A 19071-nucleotide genomic window follows, 5' to 3' on the forward strand; every position below is an offset into this window, starting at 1 on the left:
GGTTTATTGTTTATAACCTAAGTCGCACAGAGCGAGAGCAATTTTAAAAAGCGGGAGCACGAAAACAACAAAATTTAAGTCGCATGAAGTAGGAATGGGAGCAAGATTGTGCGCGGAACGTGAAAACAAAAGCGTGTAGACGTGAGAGCGGCAGCAGTCGAGGAGAATGGTATGACTTATAGTTTATAACTGTGGATTAGTCTTTTCATTGGTAGGAGGACATTTCTTTATTTGTGAAAGAAGACTACCCAATGTTCAATACCCTTCAAATGCGGCTTTCCATGTTTGTTACCTTTATCAATCAAGAAATATTAATGTTTCTTACCTATTGTTCAACCCTTCAAGTGCAGTTTTCCATTCTATTTGAGGACTTGATTTTGATGATTAAATGTTTTACATATACCTACTCATGTTTGTACTGTGGTTGCATTCTTGCATAAAAGACTGGCTGCAAGGCTAATCACATCATAAATCCGAGTTTAGGGTTGGATTCATAACAGTTTGTCTTTAGCATCACATTCTGGGGCAATGGGAGCCGTTGGATCATAAATGTGATGATCGGGAGGATATTTAATATTTTCTCGAGAGAGGGGGCTTATTTGTTATAACGAATTACTTAACAGAAAGTTTTTTATTAGTTATTTATACACAATACAAATGAAGAACCTATTCATTTGCTGAGAACGTCACAAATTGATACAAGTATCAATTTTTTTTTTTTTTTTGGTTATGATAAAAAAAATTAACTTCATTATTTGATTCAAAACACCAGTCATTGATGACATAATCAATTAGAATAAAGGAGGAATAACCTCGATTTCTTAATGACAAAATACATTTTTTTATTTCTTTCGTAAATTAAAAATATCATGCAAATCCTTTCAATACTAATTATAACTCTCTTTTTTATTTTTTCTTTTAGTATCTCATCAAAACAGAAATTGCTTATTTACAGAAAAAAAAAAAAAAAAAAAAAAAAAAAAAAAAAATTCATTTTTACACTAAATTGAAGAGTTCCTAGAATATGTTCTACCATTTAGTCGTTCTATTTCACTCTTAAATTCTCGTAGCTAGTCAAATTTAATCATTACATGCTTTAGGTCAACATAAATCTATGTCCGCACACAGATTATAATTAAAACGCATGGCCCTAAACAATGAGGACTGGATTTTGTCATGCTTCACTGGTCTGAGAGCTGAAAATTAGAAAAATATAAAAAAAATCTGTTTGGATCGTAATTTTTGAAAATTATTTTTTTTAAATTTCATTAAAATTTCTAAATTTTTTATAATTATTTTATAAAAATTGAACCAAATAGACCCTAATACATCTTACACGTATATTTTGACATCGAACTCGAGAATTCAAAACTAATAACAGGAAAAAAAATAAAATAAAATAAATAAATAAAATGGCATAAATTTGTCGAGTACTACAATATTTTTAAGACTTGATTTCATATTTTGGAAATCAAAAGAAAGGGTGGTTAAATGATTAAGATGTATTATTTTCAAAAGGTAATATTTGAATCATTCACTCAATTTTAGTACCAAATTGGGATAAGCATGAGTGGTTTGATAGAAGTATCATCTAACAGTCCTGGTTCAGCAGCTACTTGCCACCCTGGGTTGGATTGGGAAGATTTTTGGTTAGATTTGAGAGTAGATATTTAGGTAGCATGTGAAGAAGCCATTTTGCTACCACACTTTTTTTATAGATTATCTCTAAGGCCTTCAAGTTTTATGCTTATCTTTCAAATCATTGGGCTTCTTTCTTAGGTAAGTAGGTTTAGTACAGACACGTGATTACCAAATTAACAAACATGCCCTGAGGCCAAACTAGTAAATATATCTACGGCCCCTTTTTATGATGAATCCTGCTGCATTTGTCAGCGACCATGAGATATGGATGTGAGCCAGGTCATCTCTCAGTCGTTTGTCACATGTTGTCAAGTTTAGAGTTTTTCTTTTCTGACTAATCAACTTGAAGTTCAATTCAAAGAAAAGTAAAAATAAATGCTCGGAAAGATAATCGTAAATTTTGAGTAGACGAAGAGATAAGAGAAAAATGATTTTCCAAATTAATTGCTCCGAGACAATTTGGTATATATTTGATAAGGCATGAATAATTTTTGTTGTTTCACCCAAAAATATATATATATATATTGAAGAAGAAGAAAGGTAGTTTAAAATATTGGAAATGAGGGTTATTAACTTCAAGTTCAAGCATTTTATTTCTGAATATTAAGAGAAGAGCAACAATGAGTATCATGAAAACCACATTACCAAAATTTTATGAATATCACCTCACCATATTTGGAGACCCTTTATTGATAGACTTCATTTCTAATTGTTCAATACATTCATTAACATTAAAAACACTCAAGTATATAGATAAAATGGTTAAAAACTTTAAAATATATATAAAAATAAATAAATAAAAAGTGAACTTCATAATCCAATATGCCTTACTTCAATGTAATCCATATGGCCAAACAATGTAAAATACAACCACAATAAAATTTCATGTTATAGATAATAAAATTTATTTCAAGAAGAAAGAAAGAAATGATCAACCTCCAAATTTGCCTTGCCAATTACAACCTTATTTAATATTAGCAAAGTTGTTGAGGTTTCCGACTTAATTTTCCTTCGTATGATCTATATATCATTGGTTGGAATGGTCTTTGCCAATCACAACTCAACGCGCAAACAAATGTGTCAGCTTTATATAAATTTTTGTTGTGCTGAATTGTGATTAGACGGACCATATATTCCGGCCCATTATTCGTGTTTTGCACTCTGAGATGCTAGATTTCAATGAAACACAAAACCAAAAAGATAAAATAGGATTCTGAACAAGTCCACAAGATGCAAGAGAAAGTGTGCCAAACATGTACAATTTGAATCCCTAGTTGCATTGGACTTGGTCCAAATCTAGAACATAAACAAACCAGTTGTTGTTGGCTCATCTACCCTGAAAAGAACAGGCTATTAGCAACACACTAGCATGTATAATTCAACCGACCAAAATGCACAACTTATATATTGATTGCAATTCATAAATTTTTGCTTTATTCCTCCCTTTAGAAGTCTCAAACCATTAGTTTCTTCCAGTATACACATACAGTACATAACATAGCTTAAAGCTAAATGAACACAAAGATTAAATATATTTAATACAGCCAGTAATGATTTTATAAAAAAACAAGGGGCATGTTGGTTGGCCTTTGAAGCCATTCTACAGCCCTAATGAAGACATCGGGCGCTGGGATCCCATCCTCCTCTTTCTTAGGCGCTCTGCAATGACGAAGGCAAGCTCTAGCGACTGAGATGCATTGAGTCTCGGGTCACAATGGGTGTGGTAGCGTGAGCTCAGGTCATCAAATGTCACAGTTCGTGCTCCGCCAATGCACTCCGTCACATTCTGGCCAGTCATCTCTAGATGAACACCACCTGGGTGGCTTCCTTCTTGCTCGTGCACGTCAAAAAATGCTCTCACCTCAGCCTGTTCCAGGACAATATACCATATTATTATTGTTACGAAAAAAAATGCTTTATGCCGAGTTCAATTACTGTAAGTTGTCAGAAAAGCAAGAAAAAACTAGGGGATTTTAAGACAGTGACTCTTATTAGTTATTAGCCCAACCAGCCATGAGAGCCATAGTTTTCTTTCCCTTTTGTGAATTTTCTTGGCAATGAAACAGAGTATTAGATAGAGGATATCTTCGGGGAAAAAAAAAAAAAAATTCTTATTTAGCAAAATGGGTCCCAAGGTTTAAACTCCAAACCAACTAAAGATAATGACACCTAGCCATCTACCTACCAAAATAATATCTAATTTGAATCATTGCATACGTGTTTAAGGAATGTCATTTTGACTATTTTACCTTAGTGGCGTTTCTAAGTTGTCATTTTCTCACCTACTACTGCACCTTGTTTGCCAATCTTATTATGAGTCTTATTAGTATGAAATAGTAATTATAATCCATGTACACTTCATATTCCCCAAAATTCAAGGTTGTTCAGCTAATAGCCAGAAATGAGCCAACACCCAACTATCCGGTTTATTAAATGATGACGATGGTCCCTATTCTTAAATCATGCTGATTACCAGAAATCTGGCACTCATTTAAGAACAAGTATTGGCAAGTGATGAAACTATCAGACCCTGACCTAATTTGCTAAAAGTCAATAGTGTTGTTGCGTCGTAAATATTTTCATCCAAAATGATGTTATACCAAAACTATTGTGAAGATCAATTCAAATTTTGTATACGCATGACAGACACTAAACAACTCAAGGGTTAAAGGACATTTGGACAAAACACAAACAATATCTTTCCTTTGTCTTATATTGTACTCCCTCCATCCCATAAAAAGTGTCACTTTTAGGGAACCGTGACTCTCACAAATTGAAGTGTCATGGTTCCCGAAACACGATACTTTTTTTGGGACAGAAGTAGTATTTCAAATTAACATAACCTTTTGTAGCACTCAAAATTATTGTTATTATTCCTTATTTGCATGGATCAAATTAATTTGAGATTTTAAAAGATGATATCGTATCAAATTTATCAACATAGTATAAAGCATCAGATATGAGTAAAATGTGAGCAATATACCCTGATAGCATCGAATGGGCGAGTTTTGAGACCGCAGGGAGCCTTGATGGTGTTTCCATGCATAGGATCACTGACCCAAGTGACAACTTGACCTGCCCTGCGAACTGCCCTAATTAGATGGGGAAGCTTCACCCTCATGTTCTCTGCTCCCATTCTAGTGATTATTGTAATCCTTCCCGGTTTGTTCTGAGGATTCAAAATCTCAATGAGCTTGACTAGCTCATTTGGATCCATCTTATCGCTCACCTGTGAAATAAGAGCAATTTTTTCGATCAGCGACCTACCTTACTCCACATGTATGATCAAATCACATGAAAACGCAATATAGGTTCAAATCTTAGAGCATGCCATACAACAAAATATGCACATGCAGGTTAAACATCAAATTCACCAATAAACTGTTTACCTTAATTCCAAGGGGATTAGCAACTCCTCTCAAGAACTCAACATGGGCACCATCCAGCTGTCGTGTTCGTTCCCCAACCCAAAGAAAATGGGCAGAGCAGTCATAGTACAGGCCAGAAGTTGAATCCATCCGAGTAAGTGACTGCTCATAAGGCAAGAGCAAACACTCATGGGATGTCCAAAACTCAGTGGTTGTCATGATAGGATGGTCAACTGTAAGTCCAGCAGCAGACATGAATCCAAGAGCTTCATCAACTCGGTGAGCTAGTTCCCGGTACCTGCTCAGCACAACATGAAGCCTATTATGATCTAAAACAAAACTTACCAACCAAATTTGAACTCAAAATGTTTCAACAACTAATCACCAAAAGTACAACCGATAAGAATCCCATATTTGACAAAAAACAAAAAACAAAAAACAAAAAAGTAACTTTCCAGTGACGTAAAATCCATATTATTAATTTTTATTTTATTTTTTTCCTTTTTTGTCGAACCTCTCAGAGCATCCCAAATCCACCATTGGACACATGTCCCGTAAAAAATTCCCGGGGAGTAGTCCCAAGGAAATTCAAACAACAAACCTCCAATAGGTGATGTGAGAGTCTTTGTCATTAGACTATCCTCCTGATGCAACCGACCACCCATAAATCAGGTGTATCATTTAAGCCCGGGTAAATTACGTGTATCATTTAAGCCCGGGTCTCACCTTCGTTGACTCTCGAGATAGTGAGCCACCGGAATCACATGCCAGCCAAGCTAGCCCCAGGTCAAAGCATCAATATAGAAGCACCCACAAATATCAGAAACCATATCAAAATGACCTAAAATAAACAAGTTTTATTTGTTTTCAACAGAAAAAGTTTCAGGCTAAAAATAAACACAAGTCAAAGTCATATTCAACACACACACACACATATATATACCTATCCCCCTGCTCGCTGTGCTCCGTGAAATCCAAATTCCATTGGGTGACCCTCTGCATAGCAGCATACCCTCCGGTGGCAAAAGCCCTCAAGAGATTCAGAGTAGCTGCAGATTGACAATAGGCCCTGATCAACCTCTGCGGGTCTGGAGTCCTCGATTTCAAGTCGAAAGCATCTCCGTTCACATTGTCCCCTCTGTAACTCGGCAGCTTCACGCCGTTCTTCTCCTCAAACGCCTCCGATCTGGGCTTCGCAAACTGACCCGCCATTCTTCCCACCTACAAAACCAATACCAATCACCCGAATTTAACTCAAATTCAATAAGCTCACATGAACAAACCAATACCAATCACCCAAATTCACTCAAAAACACCATGAACAAACCAATTTAAAATCAATAAACATTAAACAATCTGTTAAATCAAAGATGGGTTTGATACCTTGACGACAGGCATTTGTCCACCGAACATCAGAACAGCTCCCATTTGTAGAAGAATCCTGAAAGTGTCACGAATGTTGTTGGCATTGAACTCCTTGAAACTCTCCGCGCAATCCCCGCCTTGCAGCAGGAACGCATTGCCCATTGCGGCCTCGCCGAGTTTTTCCTCGAGACTCCTCGCCTCGCCGGCGAACACGATCGGAGGGAACGCATCGAGCGTTCGGAGCACCGTTTCGAGCTCTTCCTGATCTGGGTATTCCGGAAGCTGAAGGGCCTTCTTCGATTTCCAGCTCTCCACGCCCCATTTCCTCGGAACCGTTTCTGGGTTCGTCACCGCCGGTGATTTCGTCGCCGTCGCAGAGGTCGCCGGCGTGGTTGGCTTCGACGGCTTGTCGGAGACAATGGGGGTTTTTGAAGGGTCGGAGGAGTGGACGGCGGAGATGGGTTGGATGGATCTGATGGATTTGGGTTTGGTGGAGAGAGAGGTTTGGTGAGGATTGGAGGTGGGTAAGAGAGATTGGGTTTGAATGAAGGTAGATTTGGTGGGAAGAAGAGAGGAGGTGCTTGTGAGAGCCATTGGATTTTGTGGATGAGAGAGAGTTGTAGAGAGATACTACTACCTTATAAATTTAGGGTGTCAAGGAGGGTACCTGAAGAGAGAAGAGATTGAGAGGCGTTTTATAAGGGATGGTTTTCGTGTAATGTTGGGGTGAGGGGACAGGTTGTCTGGTAAGGCCCATTGTGGTGGTGGTGGTGGTAGTTGAGAAGGGTATTTTAGGTAATTAACTTACCTCAAAATGCTTACAATAAGTCAATATTTTTTGTTTTCTCAATAATGTTTTAAAGTGACCTTTGAAAAAAAATTAATGTTTTAGAGTTGGTGTAAAAGCTCATTAGCCAAGCCAAGCCTAGCCTCAAATAGTAATATAATTAAGGGCGTGTTTGGAACCAAAGAACAGGAGCATTTATGTTTTTCTTAAAATGCCTTCATCCATTCAATACCTCCATTTATAGAACCAAGGATTTAAATGGCTTAGGGTGGATCTTTGAAAAAAAATTAAATGTTTTAGAGTTGAAGTAATGCTCATTAGCCAAGCGGAGCCTCAAATATTAAAATAATTAAGTCTGTGTTTGGAACCAAAGAACCTTAAAATTTAAATTTTTCTTAAAATACCGTAATCCATATAATAGGTGTATATATAGAATCATGGGATTTAAATTTATTCAAGAAGATGGACAATATTACCGGCCTCCACACTCTTCAAAAAAGAAATTTTTTGTGATTTAGTACATACACTTTTAAGTACAAAAGCTTCAATATCTCATAATTGACCTTAAAACCTACACAATCACTAGAATGAAATTTAGAAAAGAAATAGGATCTTGAAACCTCCTTACTTGCGGAGACAGGAGTGAAAACGTCTTACATGCCTTCAAAAAGAATATGTGGTATGGCAAAAGGTTTGCTGTAAACTTTCTGGCCCTCCTATCTTTCACCTACGTGTGGAAGAGGGGGAGGCGGTGACTGGTTTGGCACTCCTCGTCATCTCTATATTCGAAACAATGAGTAACTTTATCTTTCTTACTCCTCTTCTAGTTGCGCCATTATCACTCGAGGGTTACTCTCAGACCACTCATGACCTAAATATAATAAGAACAATTATATTTTTTTTCTAGTTAGGACTCACATACATTGCGTCCACTAAGATTCGAACTCTTGACTTCTATTTGGGAAGTACGGCCAAACAAGAACCTACTTACTTCTCGAACAATAGTTCTATGATCTCGACCATCGACTATTTGACAAATCAATAATGGAAGTACCTGTAGATAAGTTGAGAAGGGTATTTTCGGTAATTAATTAACTCAATCGAAAAAAGTTTTGGAGTTACATTTGAAAAAATATATATATATATATAATGTTTTAGATTTTGTGTAAAAGATAATTAACCAAGCCCAGCCTCAAGTATTAAGATAATTTAGGTTACCTTTGAAATTAAAGAAATAATGAAATTTAGAAAATAAATATGTATCTTGAAACCTCTTTGCTTGCAGAGGGAGGAGTGAAAGAACGCTTCACGAAAGAATGTGTGGTAAGGTGAAAAGTTTTCTGTTGGACTTGCCGACCCTCCTAGTCTTCACCTACATGCGAAAGATGGAAGATGGTGGCTGGGTTAACACCCTAATGCGATAGTTCTATATAAGTCTTTTATTCTTACTTGCGATAGTTCTACATCTAGACCAATGACGCCGTGCCCACCAACGCATGCTCTGTGCACCGTAGCCCATGCACCGTGCCCTAAGCGAGCAACTTATTTGCCCACTAGTGAGCAACTCCTAGTCTCACCGTTGATGACCTAATATATATCTATCATTAAACGTGTATAGATTTTTGAAATTTTTAATCAAATAAAATTATTTACACTAATATTAAAAGTGTAAGAATTTTTGAATTTTTTTTTATAACTCTTCAAATGTCCAAAATAACATCTTATACAACAATTTTTCCCATCTCATAAACACTTTTTTTTTTTTTTTTTACACAAAAACCATCTTTTAAACTCCCATTCTCAAAAAAATATCGGGTGAACCGAGTATACCATGTTATTGGTATACCCAACGAATGAGGATGCATCATTTTAGTTGGTTAAGATAAATTTTTATATGTAAATGGGACCAATTGAATTAAATTGTGCATATTCATTACCTTGACGTACCAATGATATGGCATGCCTGACTCACCCTTTTCTTTCCCCTACCGAATTCAAATTCTAATTCATGGACCACACCCCTCCGTTCATTGCCTTATCTCATTGTTTTTGATGCTCTCACGCATCTCTCTCTCTCTCTCTCTCTCTCTCTATATGTGTGTGTGTCCCTTCTTTGACAAGATATCTAAAAGTTTTATTTTTATTTATGAGATTTAATTTTGTTGCTCCTAATACTTTATTTGAAAATAGGCATTTACTTTTATAGTCTTCTCAAAATGATTGTTTTTTACATTTTGTTTATCTCCTTTTTATTCAATATATTTTCAATTTTATCTTTCCTTTCTTCTTTTTCATTTCTCTTTCTACATCACGTACATAAATTTGTATTGATTGAGAATTTATGTCTGACGTTAATGTTTTGAATTATGTGACAGTTTACTTCAACTAATTTATCTTAAATTAAACTCTTTAGGGTCCATTTGGTTAATTAGAAATTGATGATGAAAAATAGAAAGAAGGAAAGTGAAGTGAAAAAAAAGGAAATTAGTTTTCTATTATGCATTTGGTTAGTAAGAATTTTTTTGAAAAAACTTGTGAGAAAATGTTGTTTAATTAGTTTGGATAGCAAGTGAATGAAAGGAAAATAATTTTATATGTCAAAATTACCTTATGAATTTAATAGTAAAATAATAATAATATATACAATTAAATAATAATAATATTAGTAAAATAATATATACAATTAAATTACCCTTATGAATTTAATAATAATAATAATAGTGATAAAATAATATATATAATTGGATTTAAAAATAAATATATATGTCTAGATATGTATGTGTCTCTTTATATAGTTTTTTTTTTTTTTTGGAAGTTTTCATTTTATATTAGCACTCTGCTATTAGATTAGTTTACTTTATTTTGTAGGTGTAGTGAAGAATTTTAATTTCAAGAGTAAAAGAATTATAATCAATTTAGGAGTATTAATTTGTGTAAGAAAACCCACCTTTTGTGAGTATGAAGAAACAAAAAGAAACATTTTATACAAAGGTATATGAGGAAATTAATATATAATGATATAACTATCACGCGAAATTAAAATTTTCGCGGAAACATTTTGAAGAAAATCAAGCCGTTGCCGGAATATTACTTTCCTGAAAATTTTTATTTTTGCGCTAACCAAAAAGCTAAAAATCTTAAAAATTTCTATTTCTCTTTTTTTTCTCGCTAATTCACGCTAACCAAACTTATCCTTAATTCATGAAAAAACATATAATTACATAAGAAACTCGAGTAAGAACTTGACCCATTGAGACGATACTTTGATAACTAAAGTAAATCAAGAACGCATCGACATATAGTTCAGTTATCAGTGACATTTATGTTCTGATTTATACTATATTATGACATTTTTTTAACGTTCCTTTTATATTATTTATTGTTGTGTTTTCATATTGCAGTTTTTAGTATATTTAGTCGGGTTATGTGATTGTTGTTTGTTGCTGGGTCACCTGATTTGAATTAGTTCTAAATTAAAAAAATTACAGTATTGTTTTAAGTAATTAGAGTTAACTATAAACAATACGCAGTTTATTTTTATTTACCTTTTTTAACCCAAAAAGTTGGGGGGGGAGGGGGGTTGGGAAAACATTATTGTTGTATTGTTTATGTTCAATTGCTTGTATTTGGGTTATAAGTAATAACAAAAAAAAATAAAAAATAAAAAGGCAAATTATGAGTGTTACATAAATTGGTATTTCGAGAAAAATCATAGCAAGGATTTTCAAAAACAATTAAACTGAATTGTTATGTCATTAGTCTAAATAGACACCAAAGATTATTCATTATATATATTCTGTTCGCCTCTTCCATTCCACCATACACTATTTTTTAACTCTTCCATCCTCTCTCTATCTTCCTCTTTCTCACTTAAATACCCATGACAATATATGTCATTGATTAAGAACATCTATCTTTTTATCTTTTAATTAATGAATTATTATTATTTTTTTTACAAGAATTTCAATACATGTACAAATTAAAGACTTATATTGAATATATTGAAGTGAGTTGTAAAAGGATGTATGAATGCTAAAAAATTACTCTACGAAGATTTATATAACAATATTATGAATAAATCTAATGTCATTTATCAAGTTTTTGTTGATCGTTATAATATAGTATAATAGTTTTTTGTTTTGTTGCTTTATCAATTATTTTCATTTTTTTTAATGAAGGAATGATTGTTAAATTTTGTAATTTTTAAAATATTATCACTAATATTTATTGACTCTTTCCCTATTATTTCTTTTTAATTTTTTATAATTTTTATTGAGCAAAGTCTAACTCCTAAAGTTCGATACTTTCCCCAAACTAGGTGATGGCTAATAAGAAATATATGGATTTTAAAAAGATATACATCATATTTTGGAGAAACTCAACACAATAACTTCAATTTCAGTTAAATACAAAGTATATAATATTATATTTAATCGCGTGCATAACACGTACATTTTGGCTAATATAATGAGAAAGATTATCTTAGAATAAAGTACAAAAAACTCTCATGTGGTTTTAAAAATGTGCAAATAACACGTTCAAATCCTAACCTTATAGTATATAAAATGAGCAAAGAAGGACTTCAGACACTAAAAAATAACATGTGATGGTCATGTGACCAAAAAAGCTTATTTAATACCAACTTTACCCTTTTTGTATTTCCAAATTGCCCCTCCCTTATTTATTCCTTATATATATATATAATTCCCCTTTTTCTATTGTTTATCTATAGAAAGGCTCTCTCTCTCGGCTCTTTATTTCTCTATATTATTTCTTTTATATTTTTGTTATATATTTATTCTCACTCTATACAGATTCTCTCTCTATATATATAATTTTAATTTCTATATTTTTCCATCTCATCACAATTTCTCTACACACACACACACATATATATATGGTATACATATATACATTTTTCTAGTTGGAATCTAATACCTCTTTTTCATCTCATCACTATTTCTCTGTACATACATACATACATACATACATACATACATACATACATACATATATGACCAATGGGACAGTGACCCAGCGGTACTAAGTTCTTACTTTTAAAAAGCCCTACTTCTCAAAGGGAAGTTAGGGGTTCAAGCTTCAGTGGAGGCACGGGTATGTGAATACCAACTAAGAAATATAATACACACATATATATCTCTCTAATTGGAATCTAATACCTCTTTTTAATTGCTTACATGTGCGAAAATTTCATTTTCTTTTGAAGTGATTTTTCCATTCTTCTTTACACACAAGTAGACCACCCATTTGCCATGGCTGTTCTAAGTGGGAAATCCGGATCGCCCTTCCCATAATGCCTTAATTGATGAGCTTGTTTGTGCTCTCTAAAAGCTCAATTCTTGTTAGGGGGAAAGGCTTCTCCGCTCTTGTTTTCAATTCCCAAGTGCTATCACTTATTGATTTGAACATCGTCACCCAGTGCTGGCCTAATATGGACTGCGAGGGTCTGATTCTATTACTGTCAAAATGGCCCTACTTTGCGGACTATATACGGTCAGGAAGGCAATCAAACATGGCTTTTTCTTTGTAGAGGAGTTTTCCAATTATATGGAAGGGAATTTAGAGTTCCCTTATTCGGAGGAGGTCGATGAGGATGGCGAAGTAGTCCAGTTCTGATCAATGACTCATTGGTGTCATTTGTTTGAAGGGTCCCTTTGTCATCAAATATGGCTCCGAATAGTGAATGGAGACCTACGATGACAAAGGTTGTCGTTGTAGTTTCAAAAATCCTGTTTCCAACATTGAATCTCACCCCATCTTTTTGAATTACCATATGATTTAATTTCCTCTAATTTGGGTAAACCCATATGGAAATTTAAAGGTGGGGAACCAAGAAAATAGGGAAAATAATTTCAAATTCAAATTAGAAGATACATATGTGTCTTCAGAAATGTATAGTTTTCATGTGTCGATGTTGGATTAAGACAGTCGCATGTTCGATCAGTCCTTGAAAGAATTGGAGATTTGGAGACCATCAGCAAGTGAAACCTAGAGAGAGTGATGGAGTGGAGAAAATGAAGTTGATAGTTCAATTGGGTTTAATAATGTACGATTTCGTCTTTAGTGAAGCCTTTTTTAATAATTTGAACTTTTACTCATTTTTTATTATTATTGTAAAGAGAATTTTGGAGGGCATTTTCGTATTTTTGCCTATCCTATTTTATTTACCTAATAATAAGTCCTTATTTGCTCATTTTACATACTATAGGGGTGTAATTTACACACTTTTGAAACTATATGGAATTTTTTTGCACTTCACCCTAAGATAATCCTTTTCATTATATTAGCCAAAATGCACATGTTATACACGCGATTTCCACCTCCACCACCATTGTTATTGCCAATTCCACCATTTACTTTTAAAAAATTATAGAAGAATTTCATTTTGTTAATTTAATTTATTGGGATAATTTCACTTACCTCTCTAAGGTTAAGCGTAATTACAGGCGGTACCCCTTACGTTTCAAAATTTACACTGACCTCCCTCCAAACTTATCGGCATTTTATTCTAGCCATTGACTATGTTAAATGACTAAAACACCCTCTAATATTTTATTAATATCACATAACGAATATCTTTTTTTTTAGATTACCATATTGTTCCTAATAGTTTTGGAGGGAAAAAACTGATGGCTCAAGTCCCATCATCTGAAACCCTTTCATTTCATTCATTATATCACGCAACCCTTTCATTTCCTTTATTTATATCACACAACCATTTCATTTCCTTTACTCATATCATACAGCTGGTTAGAAAGAGAAACAGAGGAGAGAGATGGAGAAGCACATAAATGAAGAATTTGATGCGTTGCCTTTCAAACCCATAATCGTTCAACAAGCAGGCATCGGTACAATATTTCTTCAGAAGCAGGCATCGCTTGTGAAGGTAAGCGTAATTTTTAAAAAAACATTAGAGGGTTTTGCTATACTTGTTGAGGTCTTAGGGCTTTTGGTTTATAGATATATAATAGGTTCCTGTTCATTGCTATTTTGTTGTGTATGTCAATGTTTAGTGATTTTTAAGGTTTTTGTTATAGTTGTTCATAGTGTTTCATTTCTAATATATATATATATATATATATATATATATAGCCTAATTTGTATTCTAATTTAGCCATATTAATATGTGTTGAGTATAGTTGTTTATAGTGTTCCGCTTATGATTTTTTTTTTTTTTTTTTGTTCAATCTGGAATTTTTTTTTTATATGCATCCTAATGTTTTTGTATTCTGATTTTTCCCTATTAATGTGTTGAGCATAGTTGTCACAATGTTCCGTTTCTGAAATTTTTTATTCTTTGAATCTAAATTTTTTTTCTTTTTTGATATGAATCATAATGTTTTTTTTATATTCTGATTTTTTCATATTGATATGTGTTGAGTATAGTTGTTTGCAGTATTCCACTTATAAATTATTATTATTATATTTATTATTTTGAATCTGGATTTTTTTTATATGTATCCTAATGTTTTTGTATTATGATTTTTCCTTATTAATGTGTTAAGTATAGTTGTCACAATATTCCGTTTCTGAAATTTTTTATTCTTTGAATTTAGATGTTTTTCTTTTTTGATATGTAGCATAATGTTTTTTTCTATTATGATTTGTCCATATTGATATGTGTTGAGTATAGTTTTACAGTGTTCCGCTTATGAATTATTATTATTATTTTTTTTGAATCTGAATTTTTTTTATATGCATCCTAATGTTTTTGTATTCTGATTTTTCCCTATTAATGTATTGAGTATAGTAGTCATAATGTCCTGTTTCTGAATTTTTTTATTCTTTTAATCTGGATGTTTTTTTTTTCTTTTTTTGATATGTGTTGAGTATAGTTGTTCAAAGTGTTTCGTTTCTAAAATTTTTTGTTTTCTGAATCTGGATTTTTTTTTTTTTTTATAGGTATCCTAATGTTTTTGTATTTTGAATTTTCCATATTAATAAGTGTCCAGTGAGAAAATTGTGCTGTTATTTTGTTTTATGCATGTGATTTTGTTATATGTATCATAATGTTTTTTCTTATGTGGTATAAACAAATGGCAGATTCTGAATTGCATGACATTATTGTGCATTACAAGTCCACTGTGAAAGGAATTTATAATGTTGACCATGATAGGTACTGTTTTTTTTATTTGATGCATGATGTTTTACAAGTGTCTTTTGGAAAATTTACCTACACAATTAGGAGTCTCAATTATCATGCACTATGATTTTCTTGGGAGTCATGAGAAAATGGTAGTGCAGAGTGATGCTGATATGTTATAAATGTTTAGCTTGCATACTAATCCTTACAAAAAAAATTAGTTCATGTTCATGTTGAGTTAGAAACTGTTGAAAATTTAAACATGGAATGTGAGAGGAATGGTGTTGTGAGGGATGGTGAAAGGGATGGTTGTCCAAGGGGTGGTCATATGAGTGGTGGTGAGAGGGGTGGTAGGGTAAGGGATGGTGATGAGGAAGATGAGGATGATGGAGATTATATATTTGGTTTTAGTTCAGAAGATGAGGAATAGGGAGATAAAAATGAAAGGTGTTCTAGTGATAGTGGACTAGTAGATGAAGGTACCATGGGAGGAGTTCAAATAAACAGTGATGATGGTTTGTCAGATTATGGGTCAGGGGATGAATGTGGATCATAATCAAGCATTGAAATATTGGGTGATACTGATAAAAAAGATAGGGCTAAGGGTATAGTCTTTGATCAATGTTTATTTGAGATAAAATTTCATATAGTTCCAGGACAAATGATAGAGTTAGAGAAAGGTCACCTATTTGAAAATATTAAGAAATTTAGGGAAGTGTTGAGGGATTATGCAGCTCAAGAGTGTTTTAAAATGGTTAAAAAAAATGAAAAAGCTATAATAAAATGTCCTTGTGCTGTTACAAGCTGCCCATGGAAGATACATGCATCACCTCTCTTTGATAAAATCACCTATCAGATTAAAAAAAAATAAACAAAGATCATACTTATGTGAAAGAGAACACTTCTAGGGAAGTAACATCAACATAGATTGCTAGGAAGTTTGCAGATAGGATAAGAGAGAATCCTGAGATTAAAATAGCATCTTTAGGAGCTACAGTGAAGACACAATTTGGAATTCAACCTAGTAGAATGCAATTATATAGGGTAGAAAGTGAGGCACTAGAGGATTGAAGGTAATCGTACTGAAGCTTACACATTACTTCCAGCTTATGCAAATGAAATTGATAAAACAAATCCAGGAAGCTTGGCTAAAATTAAGAGGTTTAGGGCAGATTTGTATGTGAACCCAGTCTTTAGCAGAATTTTCATCTGTTTTGAGGCACTAACTACTGGTTTGAAGAAATAATGTAAACCATTTATTGGTCTAGATGGCTGCCATTTGAAAGGGCCATATGGTGGTGTTCTACTTGCAGCCACTGCACTAGATGGCAACAATGGCCTTTTCCCAGTGGTCTATGGTGTTGTGGAAAGCGTAGGAAGGGAAATTTGGGGTTTTTTTTTAACACATCTGCAGACTATGATTGGCAATGATTTTACGGACAACCCATGGACTTTCATATCTGATCAACAAAAGGTTTTTCATATTGAATGTTATTTAATTTTGATTTTATTGTCTTTGGTAAACTTGATTGTTGACACTGCTTTAACTATTTTATATAGGGACTGGATTCTGCAATTTCTTATATCTTTCCTAAAGCCCACCATAGATATTGTTGCAGACATTTATTCAATAACTTTCAAAAGAGTACCATGGTTTGCTGTTGAGGAAGTACTTTTGGAGGTGTAATACCCCCTAATTTCGGAACACGGGTTGATCAAGTCCGCGCACAAAATCAGGGGATATCAAACCAATTAAAGTATTTAAACAAGCACGGATTACAAAATGAAATAAAGAATAAAATAAAACGCTGAAGAAATCCAATTAATAGTAAATCCATTAATAACTTCCAAATGGTTACAACTCGGGAATCCCGTAACTCAAGGACCCCTTAACCAAAAGTTACTATTTAGAATTTCAACCAATTAAGTACTAATATCAACTGAAACAAAACTAATATCCTACTTGTAAGTAAATAGAAGGAATGGATAAGTCCTCCAGTTGCGGATCCTCAACCTTGAGACTTGACCTTCTACAACCTGAAAAATAAATCGCGGGTTAAACCCTACGAGCAAGTTCTCTCTACCAAGCCTCTGAAAACCAATAAACAGATCATCTTTACCAAAACCATCCCTAATTAAGCTTTAACTTTAATATACGATGCTACAAATATATATAAATACTTATATATATAGTGCAAGAATCCTACCAGTTAATAGGGCATTAAATTGTCAAAACCACTCACCAATAATTAATTATTAGTCATACCTAGACCAAGCCCCCCCTTTTATAATTTTCTCATAAAGTAAACCCCACTCACCTTAACTCCATCCTAAACAGTAATTTAGTCATCTACACATATAGCAATTTAAATATGCACCGGCAAATCAACCATACCATTTATAAATATATTTATTTATATACTAGCAATTCAACCATGCTTCCTTCAATATATTTACTTTTACAATTAATTAGCAATTCAACCATGCTTCCCATATATGAAATTTATTCATAACCAATAAGGCAGTATATCAAAGCCTTTGGCAACTCATCCATGCCTATAATTCAACCATGTATTAATTTTAAACTTAACTCTAGGTATAATTATACATAGACTTCACATGCATATAATAAACATGTCCTTAATTTAATAACCGTGTATCTATTACGATTTTAAATCAACCATACCATACACGAATCAAGTCATACCAAACAAGATTTATAATATTTAATAATCTTAAATAATATATATATACACATATATTTTGTAATATATATATATGTGTGTATCATACATTCCATACCAATCGTTGACTATTTAAAATCATCTCTACATATATATACACATATATACACCTCCTTTCATTGCAAAAATATTTAATTAATTATATTTATACCACTAAATGATACTAGGTATCTTAGTAACACTCTGAGGCTCTCAAAATATCAAGAATACACCCTCTAATGATTAATTTTAACCCTAACAAGCTTAAGATAAATACTAGAACTTCACCGGAGTCTCAAGCAACTTTCCAGGACCTCACACGCATCCCCACGCGCCTTCACGCGCCGCCACCTAGCCCTAGACTACTCCCACGCGCCTCCACGCGCTTCCCCTTATCGGCAGGCGCATCCACGCGCCTGCACGCGCCCTCACGCGCCTGAGCCACTCTCGGCGCGTGTTGGCAGCTCCTAATTGGTTGTTGTTTGGTGCTCTTGGTAAGCCGCGATGCATTGGATCCTCTCCCTTAATCAACTACATCTAACCATTGATGCTACATGTGTATCAACTTACAATGGACCGCATCACACCAGATCAATCCAACTAAATAAAATTAATCCTATGGCCTAGATCAACGAGTGCACCCTTTTCCTACGTACGCGACCACACTGGATAAAAATCCTATTGATGCGCAAATACTAGCCGCCTCCAGTGTGTTTGTTAAACAATTTAACATATATATATATATATATATATATAACAATTTCTAAATTAACATTAAAAATATAAATTAATTTCAGAAATTGTTCAGAAAATCTCAGAAAAATCCCAAAAGCTCTATTTATTATTTTGGGCATAAATGAACATATACAATTAAATTAAAATCCATTTAATTTAATTAATCGTGCTACACAAGGTTAGCGCAAAATATAAAAATTTTAGAAAAATAAAATTTAATTAACCTAACCTCACCTACAAGATCTAAATTATCAGAACAATGCATACATATATTCACATGTTTAATTCTATAATTTTGTAAAGAATAAATATGCTCCTCCAATCTGAATAATAATTTAATTTAATAAA

At 33.4% G+C, this 19071-nt stretch overlaps 1 protein-coding gene across 1 annotated transcript; it reads right to left on the reverse strand.

Annotated features, from left to right (window-relative positions):
- Positions 1–3041: 3041 nt before the first annotated feature.
- On the reverse strand, positions 3042–7069 carry LOC132274154 (phospho-2-dehydro-3-deoxyheptonate aldolase 1, chloroplastic). The gene is made up of 5 exons (XM_059775345.1): positions 6393–7069; positions 5953–6230; positions 5031–5307; positions 4625–4870; positions 3042–3508 (listed from the first exon to the last, which is right to left on the reverse strand). The coding sequence occupies exons 1-5, from the start codon at positions 6966–6968 to the stop codon at positions 3242–3244; spliced, it is 1644 nt and encodes a 547-aa protein (XP_059631328.1). The 5' UTR covers positions 6969–7069; the 3' UTR covers positions 3042–3241.
- Positions 7070–19071: the final 12002 nt, after the last annotated feature.

Source organism: Cornus florida, unplaced genomic scaffold (genome assembly GCF_030987335.1).
Source record: "Cornus florida cultivar Cherokee Brave unplaced genomic scaffold, ASM3098733v1 CherokeeBrave_3.0.0_Hap2_Chr09, whole genome shotgun sequence".
Lineage (NCBI taxonomy): Eukaryota > Viridiplantae > Streptophyta > Magnoliopsida > Cornales > Cornaceae > Cornus > Cornus florida.

Coding starts and splice junctions, on each gene's coding strand:
- LOC132274154 (XM_059775345.1), bottom strand. CDS start 6,968: ATGGCTCTCACAAGCACCTCCTCTCTTCTTCCCACCAAATCTACCTTC. Junction 6,231..6,392: donor GACAAATGCCTGTCGTCAAG/GTATCAAACCCA, acceptor TTGGTTTTGTAG/GTGGGAAGAATGGCGGGTCA. Junction 4,871..5,030: donor CTAATCCCCTTGGAATTAAG/GTAAACAGTTTA, acceptor CTTATTTCACAG/GTGAGCGATAAGATGGATCC.